General features: G+C 43.8%; 1 protein-coding gene across 1 annotated transcript in view; it reads left to right on the plus strand.

Annotated features, from left to right (window-relative positions):
* Positions 1-2,081: 2,081 nt before the first annotated feature.
* COPZ1 (coatomer protein complex subunit zeta 1) overlaps positions 2,082-16,628 on the plus strand; it is a 25,463-nt gene continuing 10,916 nt past the window's right edge. The window contains exons 1-2 of the mRNA XM_003790458.3: positions 2,082-2,167; positions 15,931-15,999. Coding sequence (XP_003790506.2) covers positions 2,150-2,167; positions 15,931-15,999 — 87 coding nt within the window. The 5' untranslated portion in view covers positions 2,082-2,149. The remainder of the gene's footprint in view (positions 2,168-15,930; positions 16,000-16,628) is intronic.

Genomic DNA, 16,628 nt, shown 5'->3' on the forward strand with positions numbered 1-16,628 from the left:
CTTGAGCCCAAGAGTTTGAGGTTGCTGTGAGCTATAATGTCACAGCACTCTACCGGGGGTGACAAAGTGAGACTATCTCAAAAAAAAAAAAAAAGAAAGAAAGAAAGAAAGAAAGATAAAAGAAATGGTGTAGTGGCTCATGTCTATAATCTCAGCACAGTGGGACAATTGCTGGAGCCCAGGAATTGGAAACCAACTTGGTAACACAGCAAGACCTGTCTCTATGGGGTAGAGGGAAGGGAACAAAGGACAAGGCTTTATTTCTTCCAGATGTGAGGTATGAGGCTTGTCACCTGGAACTACACCAGAAAATCACTTTCTTTCATAGCATATATTAGCTCTGTTTAGTTTTTCTTTTCTTTTTTGAGATAGGGTCTTGCTCTGTCTCCTAGGCTGGAGTGCACAGGCACAATTATAGCTCACTGTAACCTTGAGCTTCTGTAACACTGTGATCCTACTGTTTTAGCCCCCAGAAAGCTGGAGTACAGATGCATGCTACCACTTCCAGCTAACTTTGTTTTTCTTTTCCTCTTCTTCTCTTCTCTTCTCTTCTCTTCTCTTCTCTTTTCTTTTCTTTCTTTTGTAGAGACAGAGACTCACTTTATTGCCTGCCCTTGGTAGAGTGCCGTGGCATCACACAGCTCACATCAACCTCCAACTCCTGGGCTTAGGCGATTCTCTTGCCTCAGCCTCCGGAGTAGCTGGGACTACAGGTGCCTGCCCCAATACCGGGCTATTTTTTGGTTGCAGCCATCATTGTTGTTTGGTGGGCCCAGGCTGTATTTGAACCTGCCAGCTCAGTTGTATGTGGCTGGTGCCTTAGACGCTTGAGCCACAGGCGTGGAGTCTAAAAAAAAAAAAATTTAAGAGAGGACATCTCACTATGTTGCCCAGGCTGGAGTACATAGCTCACTGCAGGCCTAAACTTCTGGGCTCAAGCTAGCCTGCTGCCTCAGCCTCCCCAAGTAGCTGGGACTACAAGCACGTGCCACCATGCCACTGTATTGTTTAATTCATTTCTCTGACTACTTTGAGACTATTAAAAAAAAATACTGGATGAGTTTGGGCTTTCTTCTTGGAGAATTCCTAAAGACCTAATTGTCAGAGGTAGAGTGGGGGTTGAGGGGAAGGGAAACCTTTTAGGATAATTAAGGAAATAGATGTCCCTCATATAAGAAGAGGGGTCAAGAACCAAGGAACCAAGGGGTAAGAGAAAGCCAAACTTCATCAAAAAACCCTTTCCTATTGTGAAACCCCTGCATTCAGTAAACTTCTCTTTTAAAAAATTTTTTTCAAGAAAATTCAGAAGAGAAACCTTTCTTTTTATTTTGCAACGGCTTGTTCCTACTGGAAAACCGCAGAACCTATTCCCTACACCCTCCCTTCTAATCCCTTTACCCCTTTGCCTCCTATTCTCTCTGATCTGCAAAACTCTAACATCCTATCTCATGTTGAGTCAAAGAAAAGCTGCTTTTAGAAACTTCTCTAGGCCCAGCAAAATCTGGCACTCCACCTTGGAGAGATAGTCATTGTGACTATCAACTCCTGGAGAGGTAGGTTTTTAAGTTAACATGTTGGGCATCTCCTGGCTCTAGTGTTTGGTTGTGTAGACTATCTGTAAGGATGCTGAAGTGACTTGAGCAAGCTAGATGTGTTTGCCTCAGCAACCACAGACAGCATTGACTTAACAGGGGGCGCTGGCACTAGGGAACAGGGTGAACGCCTTCCTTCAGGAGGGTTGGTGTTAAAGGCTAAAGGGACCTAGCGCCCTCTAAAGGGAGTGCGGATTTAAAGTGGCTAAATCAGGAGGACAACATCACGTGCTCTCGGTCCTACCAATTGCAAATTAACAAGCGCTTCCTCTATTCCCCATGGAAACAACCCCTGCTCCACTGACCCTACCGCCCCGGGAAGTCGTGAGGCTTTGGCATTTTATTGAGTGTTCGAGCCGACAATCAAGTACTTGAGCCTTCTGGCTGGATATCTTGCTTCCGCTAAGCAAACTAGTATCATGATTGGTCAATGGACCAAGGGCTGACTTACCCTTACCCAATGATCCTTATCCTGGGCGGGGTCTAGTGAGAATGTAGAGCCAATCAGCGGCCGCGTTGCTTTTGTGGCTCCACGTCGGCACCAGCTGCGGGGCAAGATGGAGGCACTGATTTTGGTAGGATCCGGAGGGGCAGCGGAGATGCTACGGTGTCTAGAGGGCCCAAAGTCAGGGGTGCAGCCTAACTGAGGGTGGGGGAAAGTGAGTTCCTGGTAATCTTCAGGGATTGAAGGTTTTGGCTGTCCCCGGAATAGGTGTGTGGCCTAGTGCGGAGATAAGCCTTAATTTAGAGTAGGAAGCCCTGCAGCAGAGAGAGCCTGAAGTCGGTGGAAAGTTGGAGGGAGTCCTTAGAATTCATAGGGTTATAAGCCTACTGGATTCGCGAGGTTCCTCAGGTTCTCCCTGTTTTTATTATCATTGTGGATGATATCCTGATTTGAATTTCCCCAAACCTCCAAACTTGTCCTAAGTTGTAAGGCCATATATAATACTGGTGTTTTGTCATCACAGGCGCTTCCTGGTGGTTTTCAGAGTTTGACTCTCCATTTGATAAATACCCTGTCACATTCCTGCAAAAAATTTTTGTCTCTTTACTTCGATTTCCTGTTAATCTCTGTTGTATAGGTTCATCATGACAAAGAATCGATATTCCATCAAAGTTCTGGAATACCTGATAGAGTTAGCATGGATTGTAGAGTATTTTTCCAGACTCCTTAGTCTGTTCTCCTTTTCCCCCTCCATTTAGGCCTTAGAAATTCTTATTGTAGGATCTAGGATGCTAATTTCTCCCTCTCTGGGTGTTACATGAGAATCGTAGTGGTTAAGGAGGAGTATCAGTCCTCTTGTCCATGTGATCCTTTTTTGGTTCAAACAAATAAAGTACCCCTTCTTTATCACTGGACCAGAGCATTTCTTTCAGAAGTGCCTTGTTTTGTAATTTGGAGAAGTTTGTGTGGTGTAGGAATTTAGCTCCCAATCTCCTTCCTAGAACTCTTTTCTTTCTTTTTTCCATTTATTTATTTTTTTATTTTATTTAATTTATTTTGAGACAGAGTCTCAAACTGTCGCCCTGGGTAGAGTGCTGTGACATCACAGCTCACAACAACCTCCAACTTTTGGGCTTAAGGGATTCTCTTGCCTCAGCTTCCCAAGCTGGGATTACAGGCACTCACCACAACACCCAGCTATATTTTATTTTATTTTATTTATTTTTTTAGAGAGTCTCATTTTATCGCCCTTGGTAAAGTGCTGTGACATCACAGCTCACAGCAACCTCCAGCTCTTGGGCTTAGGTGATTCTCTTACCTCAGCCTCCCAAGTAGCTGGGACCACAGGCGCCTGCCATAGCGCCCAGCTATTTTTTGGTTGGAGTTGTCATTGTTGTTTAGCAGGCCTGGCCTAGGGTCAAATCTGCCAGCTTCTATATATGTGGGCTAGTGCCCTACTCACTGAACTATGGGCGCTGAGCCAAGAGAATAACAAGTTGTAATTCCCCTTTCAACCTATCAAAGATAGAGATAATTCTTTCTCATAATATGGGTTGGTCAAGTCTAGGAAAAAACTTAAAATCTGGATACTTTTAATATTTTCAGTACAGGCAGTTAACAATTTTTCTTAATCAAGTAACAGAATAGGATATATTCTTGAGAATTGGTTTCTGTGAAAGTTTTAGACTGTTCCCTACATATGTTTATAAAGGAGCATGCTTAAAGTGAGGAAGATAATACTTGGAGAGTCCTTTTAACAATGAGTTTGTGTGTAAAGGTGAGTTGGAAGAGTTATGTGTGTGTGAAAATCTGTCACATTTTCTCTTCTCTTAGTTTTCTTATCTCTTCTTCCTCCATGAAGTCTGTTTCAGCTAGCTTCTTCCTTATTCCCTCCCTTTATGCCTAAGATGCTGCATTCACAGATCCCTGCTGATTTGGTCAGATACCTCTGAACTTTGTTTTTAAAAACACACTGAATGACCTGGGCCAGTGGCTCATGCCTGTAATCCTAGCACTCTGGAAGGCTGAGGTGGGTAGATTGCTTGAGCTCAGGAGTTCAAGACAAGCCTGAACAAAAGTGAGACCCCATCTCTACCAAAAATAGAAAAACTAGCAGGACGTTGTAGTTGGTGTCTGTAGTCCCAGTTACAGGTTAGGGGCAACTAAGGTATGGGGAAGAGGAAATATGTTCAAGGAAATATGGTGTCAAAACTATGATTAGATTTTGATTTCTTCATTTTCCCAGACCAAGTTTCTCTCTGATGTTACTATAGGTTTTCTCATCGTGGACTTTTCACCTCTTTAATATTCAGAATTGTCCTTTCAACCATCAGTTATATAAACCTTTGGTTGGGGACAAAATATGAACAGGTATTAATTCTTTTTTTTTTAAATTTCAGATTGATAAGAGGGTACAAATGTTTAGGTAACATTGTTTTCATTTCTGAGGTAAAGTTCAAGTTGTAGTTGAGCCCTTCAACAAGTATCAATTTTTTTTTGGAGACAGAGCTTTAAGCTGTGACCCTGGATAGAGTGCTGTGGTATCGTAGCTCATAGCAGCCTCCAACTCTTGGGCTCATGCGATCCTCTTGCTTCAGTTTTTCTATTTTTAGTCTCGCTTTTTGCTCAGGCTGGTCTCGAACTCTGAGCTCAAGCAATCCACCCACTTTGGCCTCCAGAGGGCTAGGATTACAGGCATGAATCCCGCACCTGGCAGATAAGTATCAATTCTGGTACTGATTTCCAGAATTCTTGGAACATTAAACTAGTATCCTCCTTCATCTTTTTTTTTCTTTTCTTTTGAGACAGAGTCTCAAGCTGTTGCCCTGGGTAGAGTGCTGTGGCATCACAGTTCACAGCAACCTCAAACTCTTGGGCTTTAGTGATTCTCTTGCCTCAGCCTCCCAAGTAGCTGGGACTATAGGCGCCCGCCACAATGCCCAGCTATTTTTTTTGTTGTAGTTGTCATTGTTGTTTGGCAGGCCCAGGCCAGCTCCAGGTACGTGGTGGTGCCCTAGCTGCTCAGCTACAGGTGCTGAGCCATCCTCCTTCATCTTTATCGACTCTTTTCAATTTTTTTTTTTTTTTTTTGAGACAGAACCTTAAGCTGTCAGCCTGGGTAGAGTGCCGTGGCATCACAGCTCATGCAATTCTCCTACCTCCACCTCCCAAGTAGCTGGGATTACAGGCACCCACCACAATGCCCAGCTATTTTTTGGTTGCAGCCGTCATTGTTGTTTGGCAGCCCGGGCTGGATTTGAACCCGCCAGCTCAGGTGTATGTGGCTGGTGCCTTAGCCGCTTGAGCCACAGGCTCTGAGCCTCTTCAATTTTTTTTTCCCTCTTTGCAATTTTGATTTATTTTTGCCCCCCCAATTAAAAATCTATATCCTTTTCCCATCATTCCAACCTTTTTAATCTAGAGTTTCATGAGTAAGTTAAGCCCTAAGCACTGTGTGTAATGTGTCAGCTTTTTTGTATCTACCATGGCACTAGTTTTGTACCATCCTTGGGAGAAGTGAGAAAATAGTAATTTAAATAATTGTCTATATTCGGTGGTTCAGGAGGCTTAGTTGAGAATCAGGTGATATTTCCTAAATTTCTTTTTCTCTTCTTACTACCCACACATACTTGCCCACAAAATTCAGCTCCATCTGATTTAGAATCACATTTCTTCTCTGTTCCTTTTTGTCTCATCTCCTTGTCTGTCTGCTCAGCAACATCTCTTGACTTTTAGGTGTTTATCGTCATTATAGAAAGTGTGAGGAATCCCTAGTTCCCTTCTTATGTGTCTACTAAGCTAAAGAAAGAGTTCACTGTACCTGGATCGTATTTGACAAGCTACTCCTTAGAGAGGGAGACTCCTAAAGTTTGCTTAGGCTTCTTCGTTTTCCTGTTTTGGCTGGACCTTTGGGGAAATATGATTAAAGTATATTCTTCTATCCTCAGCTCTACGAGGCACACAGCTACAAGATGTTGAAAAAAAGAGAAAGAGAAGCTAGAGGGGGTCAAGAAGAACTATTCATTAAAATTTGCATGGGTTATGGAATTTCTGAATAATAATAGGTTCCCTTCTTTTAGGTACCTTATAATAAATAACATTTCTTTCTTTTCCCTTTTTTTGAGACAGAGTCTCAAGCTGTCACCCTGGGTAGAGTGCTATGGCGTCACAGCTCACAGCAACCTTAAATTCTTGGGCTTAAGTGGTTCTCTTGCCTCAGTCTCCCAAGTAACTGGGACTACAGGCACCCGCCACAGCTCCTGGCTATTTTTTGGTTGTAGTTGTCGTTGTTTGGCAGGCCCAGGCTGGGTTTGAACCTGCCACCTCCGGTATATGTGGTTGGCGCCCTAGCTGCAGAGCTACAGGCGCCGAGCCCATATTTCTTTCTTAAATTAAGTAATCTAGGTCTAGCTTTCAAACTGATGGATCTCTTTCTCAGGTCTCCGTGTGGTCTCCAAAGAAAGAGACCTTTTCATCTCTTCCATTCCAAGGCCTAATTATATAATATTTTCATTCTGCATCTTTGGACTCCGTTTGCTCTCTCCTGCGGTTTCTGCTGGCTTTCCCTTTTTGAGTTTTGAATGGAAAGGGATCTCTGCAGGTCACCATTCTCCATTAATAACCTATGGAATCTTAAAAATAATGACTGTTCCCTTCCTCCTCTCTCCTCAAAGCCAAATTACTCTAGCAGTCTAGATCTTTAAATTGCTCATGCATTTCATTTTATATCATTTTTTCGGATTCACCTTGTGAATGCTTCTCTACTGCTTTACAGACTAGACTTCCAATGCTGTCCTTCCTAGTTGTTTTATCCTGTAACAATGACCAAATCCCAAATTCTGAGTCCCATTTGAAAATCAGATCATCCAAAGTGCACAAGGGTATGAGTATATATGTAGGAGGAAACTGTGTAGAATACATCAATGACTCTTAAAGACCGATACTGCTCCATGGCCTTTGCTTCCTGAATCATCTTAATGGGGCTTTTGTTAAATTCCTTTGGCACTAACAGTAGAGGTACTTGGCCTAAATGCCCCCTCCCCCTGCTCTGGGCAAAGGTATCAATTACATTAAGCCCCAAAGCACTCCCATCTCGTTCCTGGCAGTCCCCTGTGCCCCTCTCCCAGCTGCGTCCTTGCTGGTGCCTGGCCTCTCCATTTCGTTAGGCGAAGCAATCTCCTCATTCCTGTGCTGTGGAGATATATTTCTCAGCTAGGGCGTGAGCAGTGCCAGCACTGCCCCCAGTGAGGTCCCTGGCAGCCATAAAAATTTTTATTGTGATTATGTTGGTGTCGGGGTGTCCATCTGGGTTATTGCACACCTAGTTTAATTGATTGAAGTTTAATTTATTGACACTTCAAATTAAATGATCAGAATAAACTGTGCTGTTACTCTGGCCGGCTTGTTTTAATGGTTGATTGCTGGAAGCAGACCTCGGCTTGAACTAAAACCCCCAAAGAGCAATTGACGCTGCTTCTAACTCTCCCCATGTCTTGCCCTCCAAGAAGACCTTGTTATAGATTTCCGACATATTTATATATATTTTTTCCCTCTCCTTCACAGTGGTGGGAAAGAGTTGGTCCCTGGCAAGGTATAAATTATATCAGAGGTCTAGGGGAGCTGTCACATGGTTGAAAGAGGAAGAGGGGGCCTCTATGTGAAGAAACCCTTGAGAAGCCAGGTCTGTCCTAGGAGGGAAGAGGATGAATGGAATTATCCAGATATTTGAGGGAGCCTAGTGGTCAGTTTAGGGTCTTTTTCATCTAGATACTTGCTACTGTTTCTTTTTTTTTGTGACAGTCGCACTCTACCCTTGGTAGAGTGCTATGGCCTCATAGCTCACAGCAACCTCAAACTCTTGGGCTGAAGAGATCCCTTGCCTCAGCCTTCTGAGTAGCTAGGACTACTGATGCCCAGCTAGTTGTTTTATTATTAGTAGAGACTGGGTCTTGCCCTTGCTTAGGCCGGTCTCAAACAAGCACCTTGGTCCTCCCAGAGTGCTAGGATTACAGGTGCAAGCCACTACATCTGGCCTCTTACTCCTGTTTTTTATTTAACACCATTAAGGTGTTAGAGGTGATTTGGTTGGAGTCAGGATATTGATAAGAAAGGAAGTTGTTAAAAGGGAAACTAGAGAAGGCAGATAAAAGATGGAATAGAAATAAAGAATCAGTACCTATCTACCTACTTGTGCGGAGTAATTAGGAAGAGGGAAGGCAGGGTGCCCACAGGGGAACTGAGGAAGATGTTTGAGAGGCTGAGTCCATGCACAGAGTAAGATATTTGTACTGGCAAGTGCCCTTTCACCCCCTGCCTCTCCTGTTTCTGGGCCGAATAGGTTTTTCTCTCACATCAGCTTATTAGAAACATCTCTCCTAGCCTTAGATTCCCTAGCCTGCGTCATCTCTTCTGGTGTTTGACTTACAGGGGTCCTCAAACTTTTTAAACGGGGCCAGTTCACTGTCCCTCAGACCATTGGAGGGCCGGACTGTGGGCCCCGGGACGAGTCGGCTGCTAAGCAGGACAGGCAGTAGTGACAGAAACACCCGGTGGGCTGGATCAATGTCCTAGGCGGGCCGCATGTGGCCCACAGGCCATAGTTTGAGGACGCCTGGACTACACCCATCTCTAGGAAGCCCTTTTTGTTGTATAACCTAAATCACATGTGCTGCAGGTGAACCTGTCTCATTTGGCTTTCTTATTTTCTCGCTACCAATGCAGATATCCCCATCCACAGCCACTTGGCCTGGTTAGCTCTGTCACCCAACTTTCTCTTAAGTTCTTTTTCTATTGTGTAGTTTTAGAGGGAGGATAAAACCAGAAAAGAGAGCACTTCCTCCTCAGGGTTGATTTGGGGGCATAACTAGACTGAAAGATTAACAGAGACTGTCATTTAAGTCTTTCAAGACTAGCTTTTTGTTTTCAGAAGTAGATACTGGGGGAGCTGAAGGATAAATCATGATATAAATCATGACCAAAAATGCATCAGGAAGGAGTCTAGCTCCATTACATTTTATTCTTTTCTGAGTGATAGTTAAGTAAGGGCTTGTGGATTACCAAACTGGGAAGGCAGGAAGTTCTGATGTTGTTCCCAGGCCTCAGGTATGGAGTACAGTCTGATACATCTCTCTTCCCAGCAATGCTGTTTTGCCCATCAATTTTGTGATTCTCCACTTCCATGATAGTTCAAGAATTAGGGGCATGGTGCGGTGGGTCACTCCTGTAGTCCCAGCATTTTGAGAGGCCAATGCGGGAGGATTGTTTAAGGCCTCAGCCTGAGCAACATAGCGAGACACCGTCTCTAAAGTAAATTTAGAAAGTACCTGGGCATAGTGGTGTGGCCTGTAATCTCAGCTACTTGGGAGGCTGAGGCAGGAAGGTCACTTGAGTGTAGGAGTTCAAGGCTGCAGTGAGCTATGATGATGCCACTGTACTCCACCCTGGGGAACAGTAGGAGATCCTGTCTCTAAAAAATAATTAACTTTTTTTTTTTTTTAAAGAGAGAAAAGAATTCGTGACTGTATGACCCCTAGGCAAAACATTTTTCTGAATTTTCAGAAAGGGCCTGAGACTTTGCATTTTTTCAGAGCTTGATGGTTGGTTATCTTTGTCCCGCCCATTTCATAGTCACCAAATTCAGTCATTGAAAGCTGGGAGGGTAGTGCTGGCCTTCACTCCCCCTGCTGGTTGTGGTTTCTCAATCATATTTATTAATTTATGAAGGCCATACACTCATTTATTGAAGTCATTACTGGGTGACCAGCAGAGAAGAAAGGGTGATTTATAAAAGTATCTCTCATTGCCCTCTTTTATTCCTCCCCACTCCACACCAAATTATTATCTTCAGAGAAAATCTCATTGAATTTCATTGAATTCTGAACCTGAGTCTATGAACGCCTTGAAATCCTAAAAATTGGGCAGTGCCTGTGCTCCGTGGGTAGGGCGCTGGCCCCATATACCAAGGGTGGCGGGTTTAAACCCAGCCCTGGCCAAACTGCAACAAAAATATAGCTGGGGGTTGTGGCAGGTGCCTGTAGTCCCAGCTACTCAGGAGGCTGAGGCAAGAGAATCACCTAAGCTTGGCAGTGCCTGTGGCTCAAAGGAGTAGGGCACCAGCTCCATATGCTGGAGGTGGCGGGTTCAAACCCAGCCCTGGCCAAAAACTACAAGAGAATCACCTAAGCCCAGGAGTTAGAGGTTGCTGTGAGCTATGACGCCACAGCATTCTACCAAGGGAGATAAAGTGAGATTCTTGTCTCTAAAAAAAAAAAAAATCCTAAAAATTTGTGAATGTGTATTTTACTGGGAACAAGGTCCATAAATTTCATCATCTTACCAAAGAGGTCTGCTCTGACCCCAAAAATGTATTAGCCTTAACTGATCTAGGTCAAGCCTCCGATTTCTCCTATGAGGAGGCTGAGTCTCAGAGAAAGGGAAAACTTGAGTTAATGGTTGATTCAGGCTATAATATAAGGATTGTGGGAGTTTTTTTATTTTTATTTTATTTTTTTTTTTTTTGAGTCAGTCTCATTTTATCATCCTCAGTAGAGTGATGTGATGTCACAGCTCACAGCAACCTCCAGGTCTTAGGCTTAGGTGATTCTCTTGCCTCAGCCTCCTGAGTAGCTGGGACTACAGGCACCCACCACAACACCTGGCTATTTTTTTGGCAGTTTGGCCAGGGCCGGGTTTGAACCCGCCACCCTCAGTATATGGAGCCGGTACCCTACTGACTGAGCCCCAAGCGCCGCCCGGTTGTGGGAGTTTTGAGACATTGCTCCTGTAATGTTAGAACTGTTGGTGACTGCTTTCCACGGTTTGTATCTATGTCAGATAGGAAGAATCTTTCTAGGTGTCTCTTGCTGCCATAGGTTCTTTCTAAGGCATATGTTCAGTTTCCTCTTATTTATTTATTTATTTATTTGAGCCAGAGTCTCACTTTCTTACCCACAGGAGAGTGCTGTGGAGTCATAACTCACAGCAACTTCAACTCTTGGCTCAAGCGATTCTTTTTTTTTTTTTTTTTCATTCATTAATCCTGAACAGTATGTCTATTAAGTGATTCTCTTGCCTCAGCCTCCCAAGTAGCTGGGACTACAGGTGCCCAGCTATTTTGTTAGAGACAGGGTCTTGCTCTTACTCAGGCTGGTCTCAACTCCTGAGCTCAGGCGATCCACCCACCTCAGCCTCCCAGAGTGCTGGGATTACAGGCATGTGCACTGCACCCAGCTGGCCAGTTTCCTCTTTATAGCCAGTATTTGTTCTCACATCGGATGAGTGATGTTTTGTGGTACCTGTAGCTCCTATTCTTTTCTGAGCAGTGTTTCTTGAATCTAATCTGGTATGTGAAAACTGCTCTTCCCTGTCCAGCCCTTTAGCTAATTCTTTTCTTTTTATCTGAAGTCCATAGGCTTGTGGCTGGCAAATTGGAGCCCTTAACCCCAGAGGAGCTTTTAATTTTAAAAAAGTTGGCACAGAGTCAGAAAGCAAAATACCTGCTTAGCCATGTGCAGCTAGGAGTGGTATCTAGGAATTTCTCTTTCTAGTTTTTGCTGTCTTGGTTTTACTTTATAAATAGGATGAAAGAAAAGCATCTAGTTATAGTTTCTAAAAGGTTAAGACCTATTGCCAGGTCAAGGTACCCCCCCCCCCTTTGCTGTGACTCTAAGGATTTCGTTTTAAGTAGGGAATGAAGAACTTGACAGGAATCTTAGCCAAATTCTTGTGATCTTTCAGCTCTGTGGATAGCATCCTCTAACTTCATGAAAGCTTCTTGGGTTTTTCTTCCCCCTTAAATGAATCAAATAATTAATCTAGCTTCTAATTTTTCTGTCTGCCTGCTCCCAACACTATTCCCTCAGACTTTTTGGGGTGGCTTACCAAGATTTTATCCCAAAAGGTTCTCTTACTTTATACACTGTAAATGGTTTTCAGAGGTCATCTCTACTAGTTTATTGTTTATTTATTCACTTGTTTTTATACACACCACGGAATACTGTCTACTAGTTTGTCTCACAGGACACACAAATAATTTTTATGCAGAGCTGCCTTTTATTTTTTATTTGAGACAGAGTCTCACTATGTCACCTTGAGTAGAGTGCCATGGAATCACAGCTAAGAAGCTGGGACTACAGGCTGTTTTTTTTTGTTATACTTGTCATTGTTGTTTTGCAGGCCTGGGCCAGCTTCGAACCCACCAGCCTGGGTATGTGTGGCTGGCACCCTAGCGGCTGAGCTACAGGCACAGAGCCCAGAGCTGCCTTTTTCTGTATTTTTGCTAATGGCTGATCCTGAGGAAACTGCATGTCATCCAAAAGGCCCACAGGGGGCAGCACTAGGAATGACTCTTCCCCTCTAGTCCTCAACGTGGTTCTGGGAGATGTTGATGTTTTTTACCAGGCTTCGGAAGCCTCTGGTATCAAAGACTCATTTTCAGCAGCCTAGTTGCTTATTCAGTAGTGTTTCACTTGTCCTGAGGAGAGCAGTGTAGTTTTCTTGATAATGAAAACATAATGAAAATCTGTCTGAGCCACCCAGCCTCCCACAAACCAATCTGCCTATACATCATTTCCAGGCACCATTAGCATTTGAGGTGAAGTTCTGTTATACACTCAGGCTGTGGCTCTCTGAAAGTCAGTGCATCACAGAACTTTGTCTCGAAAGCTTTCTAGCAGCTGCCCATTTGGGAAGTGGGAGGGAAGAAAAGACCTTTTAAATCCTTTGAATATGGCCCTAAGCTTACAGGGTCTTTCTCAACAATCAGCATTTAATGCGTTACAAGGTCAAATCTAGTCCATTGTCCAGGAAACCCATTTCTCAGTAGCTGAGAGTTATTTATAAACTTGCCCTTTGCAAAAACTTAAAATGAAATTACATTATCAGTAATGGCTTCTGGGGCCTTTAAACTGGCTGGTTTTATGGCATGAGAACTCCTAGCCCTCCCCTCTCTTGAGAGGTAAAGGCCTCAGGCTGAAGTGGAACCAGCTGCAGTCAGGAGGTGGCAGGAGAAGTAAAGGAGAAGCAGCTGGCTCTTGCTATAGCAGAGTGGAGAATTAAAGCAGCATTTAAGCTCTTGCCTAAATTTTCAGCTTTATTTAATGTGGTTCTTCCTTTGGAAGTTTGAAATGAGCAGCCTTTTCTATAATGCCATCTTTCCTCTTTCAGAGCTCTAATAGTCAAATCTGGTCTTTCTCCTTGCCTTCCTTGGCCTATCTTTTATTCTTACCAGGAAGATCCAATGTTTCTATTTTGGAGGTTTCTTTGATAACATTTTCTCTGAAGCCAGTGAAAATGGCCAGGAGCAGAACCCAGGGATGTGTTTCCCTCTTTGCCAGTGTGGCTGTTTTAGGCATTTATACCCTGTTGGCCACAAAGGACATCGTCTGACTCTTCCAGTTGGCCGGTAGCCATTAGGGCTTTTCTTTTCTTTGGGTTCTAGGGATGCCAGACTCCATGACTGCAAGAACCACTTGCCTATGCCAGATTAATGCCTAGTTTAAACTAATGGGCAGCTCTGTGAGGTTGCTGTGTGTGGATAGAGGAACAAAGCCAATGATTTCTAAGGAAAAGGTTATGGAAAAAATGGTTCCTTCTAAATTTCCTTGCCTTTGGACTTTTTTTCCTTCCATTAAGGAAACTCATCCCCATTGATGTCTTCATTTTGGTGAATTGAGGACCCAAGTTACTGTAGAACTGAGCCTGCTTAATGGGAAGGTCTGTCTGTGAGGAATCAGGAGAGCTGCTTCTATTTGTGACCTTTTAGACTAGACTGGAGAGGACTTCCCTCTACTAGATGACAGAGTCCTTTGGTTTGAGATAGGTGTTCCTTATGTCTTGTTCATTCTAAAGTACAATGTTTACAGGATGGACATCTCTAAGGAATGTTTATCAGAGGAGAGATAAAATTGGAAGTGATATCACCCCAAATGGCCATACAAGAAAATCCACTTATATGTGGAAATCTAATTATAAAAGTCTCCCAGGTGCTTAGTGCATCAAGAAAATTTTAATTTATTCTCAAACTTCCTTGATTCTCTCAATTATTCAACAAATAGGCTGGATGTAGTGGCTCGTACCTGTAATCCTAGCACTCTGGGAGGCCAAGGCGAGTGGATCACCTGAGCTTAGGAGTTCAAGACCAGCCTGAGCAAAGTTAGACTCACTCTCTACTAAAAATAGAAAAACTAGCTGGGTGTCAAGGCAGGCACCTATAGTCTCAGCTACTTGGGAGGCTGAGGCAAGAACATTGGTTAAGCCCAGGAGTTTGAGGTTGCTGTGAGTTATGATGCAGGGCACTCTATCCAGGGCAATAGAGTGAGACTCTGTCTCAAAAAAGAAAAATTAGCTGGGCATGGTGGCTTGTGCCCACAGTCCTATGGGAAGGCTGAGGCAGCCAGATGATTTGAGCCTAGGAGCTCAAGGTTGTAGTGAGTTCTGATTACATAGCTGTATCAGAGAGACCTGGGCAACAGAGAGACTCTGTTAAAAAAAAAAAAGTGCCAAGGATGTGAAGCTGCAAACACCTTCTGCATGCTTATCATTCTCCTTTCCACTTCTTCCTCTCCTAGTTTTGCTGTTTTTTCAGATGTTCCTGGGGTAGAGAAGAGAGTACACCAGACCAAAGTGATATGCTTACAGTTGAAAAAGGGAGTTGAGTATAGCCATTAAGACTGAGGCTGGGGTGGTGCCTGTGGCTCAGTGGGTAGGGCGCCAGCCCCATATACTGAGGATGGCAAGTTTGAAACTGGCTCTGGCCAAACTGCAAGAAAAAAAAAAAAGACTGAGGCTGATAGCTCGGCACCCGTAGTACAGTGGTTACAGTGCCAGCCACTGAGGGTGGCAGGTTCAAACCCAGCCCGGGCCAGCTATACAACAATATACATATATTTTTTTTAATAACAATATTTAAAAAAAATAGCTGGGCATTGTGGCAGGTGCCTGTAGTCTCAGCTACTTGGGAGGCTGAGGCAAGAGAATAACTTAAGCCCAAGAGTTGGAGGTTGCTATGAGCTGTGACACACAGCACTCTATGGAGGGTGACAGCTTGAGACTCTGTCTCAAAAAAAAAAAAAAAAATGACTGAGGCTGTGATTCCTTTACAAGAGCCAGTATCCTTAATTTGATTCTTGGTAGTGAAAGAGAACTCCCCTCTTGCTTACTGTCACTAGGACTTAAAGTGTTTCTCAGATCTTCTTACTGCTTCTTAACTCCCCTCAAATTCAAGTTGGTTTTTGTCTTAGCAATTTAAGTGGTTGGGATTAGGTGAGGTATTGGGGATTATATGAGAGGTTTTAGAAGATGGCTGTCTTACTAGTCTGTATTCAGAACTGGCTGTGTGTGTGTGTGTGTGCATGCGCGCACACACGCACACTCGTTTCCCTCTGCTCAAGTGTGTGGGTGGTTTCAGGAAGGCTTGCTTTATGTCTCTGCATTGCTGCTGCATTGGGACTGCAGAAACTTCCAAGTATGCTACGGCATTCAACCTATTTTCAAATGACCATGTTCAGTGCCTATTAATTAGTCTGATCACATTCTATACCCACCTGTGCATGGGAGACCAGGAAAAGAGGTTAATTTGGAAAATAACTGTACTATAATAACAGCATGGCCTATCTTGATTAATCTCCCTATGAATCAGAGAAACTATTTCTCTGATGCTTCTTTGTAGTCTTTTGTTGAAATGCTTTGTCGAATTGAAGTAAACCTTCAATTCAGTTTACTTACCACTTGGTCGTTCTCAGTGGGAAAAGTCCGAATCAAACCACATTGGGGTAGGAGTCGTATGGAGGCAACTCTGTATCCCCTTGCAACCCCAGTGGGAGGAGGGAGAAGTTATCTGGTTTGCCAGTGGTGGTGGGTGCCTTCAGGACTGAAGTTATATTCATGTCTCTTCAGGAACCCTCCCTGTATACTGTCAAAGCCATCCTGATTCTGGACAATGATGGAGATCGACTTTTTGCCAAGGTGAGATTCCTTTCTTTCTTTTTTTTTTTTTTTAAGAGACGGAGTCTTACTTTGTCACCCTCAGTAGAGCACTATAGCATCACAGCTCACAGCAACCTCCAGATCTTGGGCTTAGGTGATTCTCTTGTCTCAGCCTCCCAAGTACCTAGGACCACAGATGCCCTTCACAACGCCCGGCTATTTTTTTGTTGCAGTTTGGCCGGGGCTGGGTTTGAACCTGCAACCCTTGGTATTTGGGGCCAGCGTCATAACCACTGAGCCACAGGCACTGCCGAGATTCCCTTTCAAATTAGTTTAGGAGCAGGATAAAGACTTATTCTGAGATTTGAGTCTTGGGACAGATCCTATTAACTCATATTCTTTGATAGTATAATTTTTCAAAAATTTTTCATCTTGGCTCAGTGCCTGTGGCTCAAGTGGCTAAGGTGCCAGCCACATACACCTGAGGTGGCGGGTTCGAATCCAGCCCAGGCCACCAAATAACAATGACAGCTACAACCAAAAAATAGCTGGGTGTTGTGGCAGGCTCCTGTTGTCCCAGCTACTTGGGAGGCGGAGGCAGGAGAATTGCTTGAGCCCAGGAATTGGAGGTTGCTGTGAGCTGTGATGCCACAGCACTCTACCCAGGG

This window comes from Otolemur garnettii, unplaced genomic scaffold (genome assembly GCF_000181295.1).
Source record: "Otolemur garnettii isolate 467f Iridium unplaced genomic scaffold, OtoGar3 scaffold00043, whole genome shotgun sequence".
NCBI lineage: Eukaryota > Metazoa > Chordata > Mammalia > Primates > Galagidae > Otolemur > Otolemur garnettii.